The 11,540-nt window shown below is 36.9% G+C and overlaps 1 protein-coding gene across 1 annotated transcript; it reads right to left on the bottom strand.

Annotated features, from left to right (window-relative positions):
* Window positions 1–757: 757 nt before the first annotated feature.
* Window positions 758–11,246, bottom strand: LOC122281662 (lysine-specific demethylase JMJ706-like). Its single transcript, XM_043093387.1, has 11 exons — window positions 10,790–11,246; window positions 8,595–8,940; window positions 7,722–7,878; window positions 7,424–7,643; window positions 4,351–4,404; window positions 4,183–4,262; window positions 3,791–4,068; window positions 3,263–3,658; window positions 2,453–2,856; window positions 2,024–2,302; window positions 758–1,621 (listed from the first exon to the last, which is right to left on the bottom strand). Exons 1-11 carry the CDS (start codon window positions 10,790–10,792, stop codon window positions 1,265–1,267), a joined length of 2,574 nt encoding a protein of 857 aa, XP_042949321.1. The 5' UTR covers window positions 10,793–11,246; the 3' UTR covers window positions 758–1,264.
* Window positions 11,247–11,540: the final 294 nt, after the last annotated feature.

Below are 11,540 nucleotides of genomic sequence, written 5' to 3'. Positions count from 1 at the left end.
CTCTATTTGGGGATAACCTTGATCCAATCCCCTTCTATCCATGTGGAAACAAATGCTCCTTTGACAACATTTTGTTTTTTAATGGCTCCCTCAAAAGTTCAAAGACCCTCCTCCCTCTAACGACTAATTAAAAACTACAAAGGTTACCCAATTCTCCGTTGTTCATAGCTTCTTCCTTCAGTAGTATCATCGTCGCCTCTCATGGCTATTTTGACAGCAACACCATCGCCAGTACTCTCTATTTCTCGATCTTGCTGAAAGGTTTGATTGATGGTTTGGGCCTTTGGACCATATTTGTTTTAAAAGAAGCTTCTAGGAGAAAGTCAAGATAAAAGTAAATGGAGCAGCATAGGAGCTTCATATTCAGGCCTAAATCCGGTGAGGCCCCAGTTAACGATTAGAAGATCATGTATAAAAAATTGCAAGCTCAATTCATGTGCTCAGCCTTAGAGTCCACAAGTTTCGTGGTAGCTCTTCATGAAACTTGGTTTTGCTCAAAATAAAATTAGAGAGCATAATCATCACCTAGCTTCAGAGGAGTCATTCCTATAAAATGTAAAAACCCAAATTGTTTCTGTTAGACACAGATGGGTAAGGAATGAGAAATTGATAAGAGCTGCTGCTATATAGCGTATAAAAAACTCCTCTAAATATTTCCCCTTAAAAAAAACCCTACTTCTCTCTAACAGAATTCAAGGCTCGGGCAAGAAATATTGGCATTCAGAATACATGGGAATCGAACAGAAGAAAGAAAATATTGAGAAATAAAGAAGGCATATCTCTTCATTTTATTCAAGTAATCCAAGGTACATTGACTGACCAATTGCTACGAAATGAATAAAGAACCTAAAAAGGGGGGCAAGCAGCAGGGACTGAGCTCACATTAGAAATCAACGGGTATACCCACTTTCTTCACAAGAATTAGCTAAGTGGTAAAAACAAATTTACATCATTCACTATCAGATCTCTAATTTTAGCAAAGCAGGAAGGTTCTCCTGCCAAAGACTGGAAAAATACCTCGGCCCGAGAACCCAAGAATCACCACCCGTGCAAATTGCCCCAATTTAGGGCCTGCACAAAGAATATAAATCTTAATCCTAATCTTGGTTAATCTTCTGCCACTGCTCCCAAAATCAATCTTTAGATTATCCGTGTTGTTAGAAACCCCATTAAAGAAAATGAAGTTAGCAACGTCAGGCTCAAGGTGCTGCTCCAAAGGCAGGCCAACCATGATTCTAGAAATTGTCACCCTACTGATCTAAACTTAACTCCAACCTCCTCTGTCCCTAGGAATGACGGGCCTCACTTTAATGCGCTTCGACCCAATCTCTATTGGGGGTGGTTCCCTCATGGTCTTACCCAATTCAAGCTGGAGCCTATCCTTTCTTTGTTGTTCTCGCTGTCTGCTTATTGCTTCCTCATTGACCAAAGTTTTATACTTGATGGAAATGGGAATGTTGCTTCCTCTGGCAAACCTTTCCCTCGAAGAACAATCTGGCGCGTCTTTATAACGAGTAGAAGGGATAAATTTATAATTTGATTCATTAGTTCTGCACCAATCAGATGACAGCAGTGCCCCACATCTCCCTTCAAGTTGGACTTTTTTCAGTCGTTTAAACCCCTGTTTGTATTGAGATACAACAGAAGTGAGGCAAACTATAAAATAATTAGAACTAAATATAAAACTGATACAAAAAGTACCATACAAGACCATGGACTTGTTAAAAAGCAATGGCATCCAAGAGGAGTAATAACATTCCAATGCCCAGACCAAACGGTTACGAGCCTACTATTCAACTAATTAATCAAAAAATCAAGAGGCAAAAGTAATTTCACAAACGTTTGCTACCTGCGCTTAGATTTGAGAAAATCAATAACTAGTAACATTTGCAAACAGGCATTAAAAGAGTCCTATAGAAAGCTTATGAAGAGGCTTTTTCAGCTATATCTTTGCAGTCACATTGCGCAGCCCTAATACTTGAAAATAATACAACCAAATGCATGCATCAGAAGTTAAGAGTACCTGGTGATCAGAATGCTTTGAACCCATGGCATCATTAATCTCTCTTTTCTCAACCTTCTGTGAAGTACGACGCTTAACTCTAAAAATTTCGGAATCAGAATCGTCACTGTCTTGATCCACAATGGGCTTCAACCCAGAATGATGAAGATTGCTTGGAAGTGTACTCAAGGATTCTTCACAAGACTGGGAGGATTTAGAAGATTCATATGCACGGTGTGAAGCTTCAGAATACTTTTTAGAGTCAGGATTCCCAGAATTATAGTTGGCATTCCCCTTAAACTGCTTGACAAAATAGAAATACCATAACAACTTCAATTAGTTCAATATTAGATTTAGACTTAGTTTACTCCTTGCACAGAAGTGGAAGTAACCACAAATTCTATATCCCGAAGGACAGCCACATTTGGCAATCAGAGAGCTAGATCTTACATTGTTTGGAACTGTGCTCTCAAGAGGAAGAGTTGATGCAGCACAAGAAAGGGGAGCTTCAGATACTTCAAATTTTGTATTCTCTTTGCCATAATTCCACGGGGGCTGCCTATCAGCAACATGCTCTGCTTCTTGTGATTCATCCCCAGTTGTAACGTAGAGATCAGGCTTCATCTCAAATGGTATCTCACAATAAGGGGAATATCCATCTTCTCCAGCTCTCTCAAACATACATGAAAAGGGGTGTGAATACAAATTATCACTACCTCTAGCTAGCCGATGAATCTCCTCTAATATTCCCCCTTCCTGCTCAAACTTCTTGGCTGCAGCTTCCATTTCTGTAATATCCATCCTCAGAAAGAGAGTATGATTGCTCCCACACGAGAAGTCAAGGGAAGCAACATCTGGGTCGGGCAATCAGGATCATCATAAGTAATCAAGAAGATGCAAGCAAAAAGAAGGGTCTATCTGGATGTCTAACAAAAATTTGAATTCATTCACTGTGTTTGAAGTATAATTTTTTGAGGTGAAAAAATCCATCATCATGAATGGGAAATTCAAGATCAAGTAACTATAGCATCCTAAACAAAGATTATGTCATGAATCCCAACTTCAACAAATAATAGCAATGCTCCAATTTCTGTCACCACCCCAATTTAAGATGATGATTTGATGAATCTGTTTTAAATACCATAAAAACAATGAAAGGACTGTTCAGACTCCATGAGACAACCATCCCGTCTCTAAAAGATCATATCAATTCAGTTATTACGTTAGTCCCATGAAACCGCAAGTCAGAGCAAAGCATACCATGGCAAAGGCACACGGGGTGCATGTAACAGTTGCAGTTGATATAAGCTATGTAACAGTCACGTTTGCATATGCTGCATACAATTGTTTCATGGGCAACTGAAGAAACACCCGTGCAAGCCCTTGATTTCATTAAGGTCCAGCGAGCAAAATGCTGGAATCGCATCAGATTTACAAAAGAAATCTTAATGCTACGATGTGAAGCCAAGTCTGCTGTTGAATAATCAAAATCTTCAAGTTCTAAACTCCTATAGAGCAGCATTGCTTCTTTACACAGAAGTTCTTCATGTGGAAGCAAAGGCACCCTGTTAAGGAAAGCATAGCGTCGGCTGGCCACCGCCCCCAAAGGAAACCAATCACCAATTGCGAAGTTCACAGCCTCCCCACAATTGAAACCTAGAGTTCCATAACAACATAGTTACATTTCAGAAATTTCGACATTATCAAGAATGAGAGAGATCACTGGAACATCTATCTACCACTCCTGCGTAATTTTGATCAGTGGGATAACCAAACTGTAAATCCTACCATGACTGAATCCAGCATGATATGCTCTTGGGAAGGTAATTACGAACTCCCCAGGATTTTGCACAGCTTTGTAGACGGGGACACCATGTTCCAATAGAATATTCGGTGGAAACAAAGTAGTTTTCCCTAGGAGAACATCAAAGGCTCCATCCTCGCCGTCAGTTGATAAAATATCGTGAGTATAGACATGTTCCCTGACCACTTTTTCAAATTTCAGAGCCGCATCACCTGGAATGCCATACCAAGTTTTTGCTGCCCCACAGTGATGGTAATTAATACTGCATACACAAAAAGAAAAAAATAAACAAAATACCTACGATGATGCCTCTCGACAAACGAAGCAGAGATACTGGATCACGGGAACTCTTGAAGAGAAAAATAGAAACACATACCTGTACAAATAATGGTCTTCCACATGCCAAGCAAACATACTGAACAGCATTCCAATGTAAAGCATAGGTTCAGTTACCCCCTAAAATAGATGCAATATAAGTGAATGAATGCAAATTGTGTGGAGAAGGCAAAGTTTTCAAGAAAGCAGAAAGTCATCTTCTTATTACCGGAATAGCTCTATCCAGAAGACGCAAAATGGATTTGGGCAAGCGTGAAAGTTTCTGAAATAGCAGAAAAGAAATTATATATAAGACTTAATAGAATGTAATTTAGAACAAATAATAAATCCCCAAACATAATAAAAGGAGAAAATGATCTTAAATAACGTAAAACTTGTTGGGTGTAATTAAGGTACTAGAGACAAAAGATGTTCAAAGCTTAAAAGGAATAAAATTTTCTTTTCTTTAAGGGTGAGGACCTGGGGAGGAGAAATGGATTGAGAAACAAGATATCAGATTAATAGAAAAATAAAATAAGAGTTAAAAAAGGAAAATTTAAGAGATACGTAGTGCTACACAGGATAAAACATCACACAGGTGTCTTGCAAGTATTTCAGTCTTCTTAGGGAGAAGTAACAACAGAATACTAAAAGACATACCACTATTAATTCTCTCTTTTCAGCTTTCTCCTAACTCCTCTTATGTTTCCATTAATTTCTCCATGATTGGTTTCAGACAACTATAACCGGTAGTTATAAATAATTATTATTATTTTTTTTTGATAAGTAAACGGTAGCATTAATAATAATAGGCATAGTCCCAGTACACAAGATGGCATACAAGAGATAAGAACCTATTTAGGTCCCTATACAAGAGATAAGAACCTATTTATAACCGGTAGTTATAAATAATTAAAGCCATCAAATTGCCACCAAAGACTGAAATTTTGAAAGCCTATGCCCTTATGAACGCATGACTATTGGAAAGTTATGGGCTAATCCAAGGCTTAAAGCTAGCTTCAAAAGACATCCGCATATCCTACAGGTCTAAACCCTATAATGTATTTTTTCCTTTTTCTAACAAGAAAAAAAGGTTGCTCATCCTTTGAATCATTTGACATAGGAGAGACTGGAGAATCTGTTTATGTTTGCTTACAGTGGGCTTTAGGATAGAAAAGTTATGATGTTGAAAATTTTAGGCTTCAAAGGCAAGGAGAATAACTCAAATTGGAGTTCACAAAAGACAGAAGAAAAGATAAAAGGAGTAATGCTACTCATAACCCACGTAACACCACTGATGTATGCATAGTTTTCAGGTTATTGTTCAATTCTCGATTTTCAATATTTTTTATAGCTAATACATACCCACCATACTAACTGTATCATGCAGATGTTAAAGACGTAGTATTACAAGTACCATTACTCTTGTGGCAAAATGGTATCCATGAAAAGTATCAGGGAAAAGATTATACAAAGGTCAGTGTCTCTCGATACTCAAACACACCTTCGAAGTCTATAACTACATCAGCATATTTATATAGGAATCTTCAACCTCAAATTTGAGTTTGCAAAAGAAAGAAGAAAAGGTAAAAGTAGTAAGGCTACTCATAAACCAAGTAACACCACTATGTATGCATGGTTTTAAGGTTATCGTTTAATTTTCAATTTCAATATTTTTTATGGCTAATACATGCCTGCCATGCTAACCATATCATGCAGACATTACAGCCAAAGCATCACGAGTAGCATTACGCTCGTGACAAAACAGTATCCATGAAAAGTATCAGTGAAAAGATTACACTAAGGTCAGTGTGCCTCAATACTCAAACACACCTTCGAAGTCCACAACTACATCAGCATATTTATATCGGACTCTTCAACCTCTGCCTTATCTATAAGAACCAACTTCTAATTGAGCTACTAAACAGTAAAAGATTTAACTTGGACTCGGAAGATGAAGCCAACTACTATTTCTAGGCATAACCTGAGCCAACCAACTTTACCAATGTCATTTCACCAGGCAGTGGCAACCGCACAATAGATTAAGGTACTGTTTGGCCACAAAGAATTTTCATCTTAAACACAAAATTCTCATCTCATCATTACAACTTTTCCAAATCCCCATACAAAATATAATAAACAATTTAACTTTTTTCCTACTTTTTCAAATCCCAAAATAATAATAATAATAAAATATAATATTTTAATATTTAAGCTTAAAACTCAAAATTCTCATCTGAGAAATCTCAGTGACCAAGCAGAACCTAAAAGGTCATCTACATATTCCCCATTCTTTCTGCACATACAACATGAATCAGCCACAACGATACGAAGTTTCCTTAGTCATCCATGGTGATGATATTTCATATGGAGGCTATCCAAGTGAAAAAGGCTACTTTATATGCTTAGTTCATCAAATAATCTTCTAAGGAAAAGAATTGCTATCCTGAGATACGAGGACCTGATGGAACAAACAGACGATAACTTGGAAGATCCGGAGAGTCTTATCTGTAGATCTTTCAGTCTTGATCAAGTTGCCAAGAATGAACTTTTTTAACACAACTGATCTTTTTCCACACTAAATAAGTACTTGGGTGTGACAATATCAACAAAGATATACTTATGCCATTTAAATATTTTTTTATCGGTAAACAAAATTTACAAAATTTTATTGATCATAAAGACAGGCAAAAGCCCAAGTATACCTTGTGCTATTTAAATCTTAATTGGATTTTAACATAATTTTTACTCCTCTATATGATGTTGTGTAGGGATGTTTAGGGCATTATGCTGCTGGTTATGTGGACTTTTGTGTGGCCTTATTTGGGGCGTTGCTATTCATGCTAGTTTCAATGACTAGCTAGAACTTACCATGATGCTTTCCAAAGCAGCATAACTTTTTTTTTTTTTTGGATAGGTAAACAGTAATATTAAAACGAATAGGCAAAGCCCAAGTATACAAGATGTAATACAAGAGATAAGACCTATCTAGTTCGCTAAAGAAGAAAGAAGAAAATCGTGTACATTTTGGCCATTAAAGTCTAAAGCAATGGCCCAAAGAAATAAAGTGGTGAAAAGAAGAGAGCGAAGCTCCTCTAGTGAAAAAAAGCAGCATAACTAAAAGTCATAAACTGAGAACTAGATCATCCTCCAACTAAATAAAATCGATTTACATAAAGAAAGAGATAAAATATGCTATTGACACTTGGCCCGTTGTAGATAGACAACCATTCCTCTAGTGCTAAAATTTAGCAAAAGAAATTCTTTAAATTTTATAGATAAAAATTTAAAAGAATTAGAACCTTCAAATTCCATTTGCTATTTCCAAGCTGGTCACTGGCAGAAGACGAAAACGCACTTCCATCAACATCACATGCATACTCAACACTTTCCGTCTTTCCGCAAGCAATTTCTTGCCAAAACTCCTTTTCCATGTATGTGGCAGGAAGACATCCAGCACTATAATATCTACGGGCAAAAATCTTGTTTGCCATCTTCTCGTAATCGCGAAATGTATAATTTCTGAAAATCATACACACTCAGAACCAGAAAAATAAATCAAGAAAAAATATTGTAGCTCTATATGGTAAAGGAACTCACCTTCCACTCATGAAAAAAGTGACCTTATCATCAGAGTCCCACTCTGCAAGTCGAAGAGGCTGGACTCTAGTTGTGAACTTGAATCCAGATTTCTCCTTCATCAATACAACCCCAGCTGGAACAGATGCACTCAATGGGGAAATAATCTTGCATATTCCTGAAATCAGTAAAGATCCAGAAGGAGAATGGGTTAAATTCCATTCACGAGGACAAAAAAAAGTGAAAGCTCCACAGTTTCATTCTCAGAAGCAGCTGTTGCAGCCAAATAAACAGGGGAAAACAAAATCATTCCATCAGAAAACACGAGAGATGGCAGAAAAATAAAAGAAAAAACATAATAGAAATATCACAGCTGCAGAATCTTCTGCCAGTACAATTCCTCATGTTTGTATCAGTTCATAATTGGCATAAGACAATCAAATTGTTTGATGAAATCCATTTTCTAGATCAATAAATCAGAACAGTCACTGCGTTAGATGGCTTTAATCTTCACCAAAAATATTTTTCACCATATACAGAACTTGGTTGATCCTCTATTATCCAAGATCTCAACGTGATAAGTCATGTAAAAAATAAAACAGCGGCAGACCAAAACAATTTAGGTATCAAAGTCTAATGCAATATTATTTCGAGCTCCCATGGACAACAGTGTAAATAGATAGAGATCTTACAAATACTTTGTACATAGCTAGATTTCTTACAAGCACATTCCATTGTGTAAGGAGTATGTGTGTATCTGTGCTTGTGGACTATGAACAAACCTGGTGTATCAAACTAAAAGTATAACATGTGGCAATCACACTCTCAAAATTCTAATTACTATGACAGGCATGACTCAACTCAGAACGTATAAACAAAGGAAGAGAAGGTTACCATATCTAGAGGCTTCTGGAGCTACCTTCTGCAAGAAAGCCAAAGGATCCTCAAATTCCTCCTTTGTTGGACAGTATACAGGGCACTCTGAAATTTTCTCAGTCCATTCCAGATCACTTGTGTCAAACTTGTCAACCTTACGCTTTGAAAATACATCTGCATTACCGTGTAGCCTCACACCACAGGATGCTGAAGCTCTCAAAGCATCTCCTCCACTCCTAGTCATCATGTTAGTGATTCTTGTGGTCTCAATAACCGTTTCTGATTTCATTCGCTGAAGCCTTTTAAGCTTCAGATATTCTAACCCATTTCTGGCCTCTTTGGATAAACAAACCCTTCCTTCTACCTGTCAAAAGGCAATATAACTTAATGAAATCAGAATCAGCAAAATGGTAGCAGAGATATAAGTACATTTCAGGCACAGAAGGTTAACGTTTAGTAAAAGTTCTCCATATGATAAAGGAGTTTACCAATAACCCAGTTCAGCTCCCGTTTAACATCTGGTCCATGCATGTCATTAACATACAGATATTCACTAATTAAACTCAGCTTACATAATGAATTCAATGTAACACTACCATTAATTCAAACCAAGTAGTGCTCAATAAGCTGCTACCACCACAATGGCTACTGCCACTAGCTAATAATTGTCACTGATCAGCTCACTCAAACTAAATCATGGTTGACAAACCTCTACTTAATATGGGCACATCAACACTACTATACTGTGCAAAAGAATGGGTGCCTATGGCAGTAAAAACATTAAAAAAATGCAGTATATATTTTCCGGCAATAACTGCTAGCTATGCATATTAAAGTTTGATGCATGGATATCCACCATCGAGAACTGACTCACTATCTCAACCATAATTTTTAATCTGCTCCAAGATTTGGAGTTATAAATCACCCAATTGGTCTCCATGTAATGAATCCAAGATAGGTATCAAACATGGGTACATCAAAGTGGCTATATCATACAAAAAAAGGGCATCTATGGAACCCAGTGAAAACATTAAAAAAAAAAATTGCAGTACATATTTAAGGAAAAACTGCCAGCTATGTTTGTTAAAATGATGCATGGAATTCAACCAACGAGAACTGACTTCACATTGTCTTCACTAACCATAATGTCTAATCTGCTCTACAATTTTGAATTATAAACCACCCGGTTAGTCTCCATGTAATGAATCCGGGATAGGTCCCAAACAACAAGATCATAGATGATGTGTCCATTCAAATCACCATCGGAAAGGACTAATGAAGGTACAAAAAAAAAAAAAAAAAACAGAATTACGATTCTGCCATATATAATTTTTGTTGTCACATTTAATTTCTGTATGTGGGCTGGTTTACTTAAGGATGGGTCCGAAGGCCCTCATTGACGAGGTTTGCCCCCATCAAAAGATGGAACTTAATGAAGTATTTTTAAAAGCAATCAATTTGATAATAATCTACTGAAATTGATCGTCATAAAAAACATTCATAAAAAATAAGGATATTACGAAGAGGCGAACTAAATGAATTAAACGTGAGACGAAAAAGATCGAAACGAAGGACAGCCGAACAAGTTGCATGTACTAAATCCTACAAGAAATTTGCAAGAAAAGTATATTGGCCCAATATTACCATATCAGACTACTTCCAGTCCAAACATTTTTCAAACGCAACTATCAATCTTATCCATTCTCCACAAATAGTTAAACCATATGGTCAAACAGAATACTAATCGCGAACAGTCGTTGAAATCTTCTTCACGTCCAACTTCGTCATTAAATGACACCCAAAAACAAATTAGTACAAATACAAAATATTTGTGGTAATTAATTTTATTTTTTAAATGTAAATTAGAAATAATAAGAAAAACATAACTTCCTACTTTAAATATATATCTATATATATTTATCCACTCATCGGAAATGCATCGTATACGTTTGATTCATATACTAACAACACCGTCAAAATCTGAATCCTTACAAAACCAGACCCTTATAAAAAAACTAATTTGGAAAAATCAGAAAAACTTCATAATTAGAGAAAAAATTATGAACCCGCTCCAATAGAAAACAATGTCTAAGATCCAAACGATGAAACAGAAGAAGAAAAGAAAATCCACAAAAGCTTTAACCAAAAATTCAGAAAATGAAAATTAAATGCGAAGCCAGAGAAAACCAGACCGAAAAAGATTAACCGCATACCATTTCATTCCGAAGTCCTTCTCTACAAGCCTCCGTTTTTGTTCGCTTCACCGTGAGCGGAATAAAAAACAACCACAACACAGAATCCTAATCTCAAAATCAAACCCTAGATCACGACCCCGGGCATAAAAAACTCAATAACAAGCCTTTAAAGTTAACGAGGCCCGCCACATTCTCTCAAAAAGCGACGAGCAAGACCGGACCAAGTCAGACTCGGAGATCCAAAGTCTCCCGAGACCGAGTCAAGGAAAGCGAGAAGGAAATCAAGGGACCTCGGCGAAAGAGGGCTGGACAATTTTCCGGCGAGATGCGGAGGCTTGTCGCCGGCGAAAATAGCTGTTTTCCGGCGAGGAACAATGTTTACAGATATGGAAGGAAGGAAGGCAGACGAACGGTGTATGAGAGAGAGAGAGAGAAAGAGAGAGAGAGAGAGAGGGCTTAGAAAACCGAAAAAGGGCCCCTAGGCTGGATGGCTCATGATTTTATACTACAAAATGTATCAACGCTTTAAAGGTAAAAACAATATCTTACTAATTTTCTATTTATTTTTAGTGAATATATTATTTATATATTTGTAAAAGAATTAAAAATAAAGGGCGGAGAAGTGTGAAGGAAAGTGGAGGTCGTTAGGTGGTTCAAGTACCGTTCAACCAAACGCTTGCCGGCCAACGCGTTTGTTTTTTTTTTTTTTTCTTGCTTTCCGTGTTCGAGTGACTTTATTACCCCTACAAACTTGGGATCTCTTTCAGTA

This window comes from Carya illinoinensis, chromosome 11 (genome assembly GCF_018687715.1).
Source record: "Carya illinoinensis cultivar Pawnee chromosome 11, C.illinoinensisPawnee_v1, whole genome shotgun sequence".
NCBI lineage: Eukaryota > Viridiplantae > Streptophyta > Magnoliopsida > Fagales > Juglandaceae > Carya > Carya illinoinensis.
This window is presented reverse-complemented; position numbering and strand designations above follow the sequence as displayed.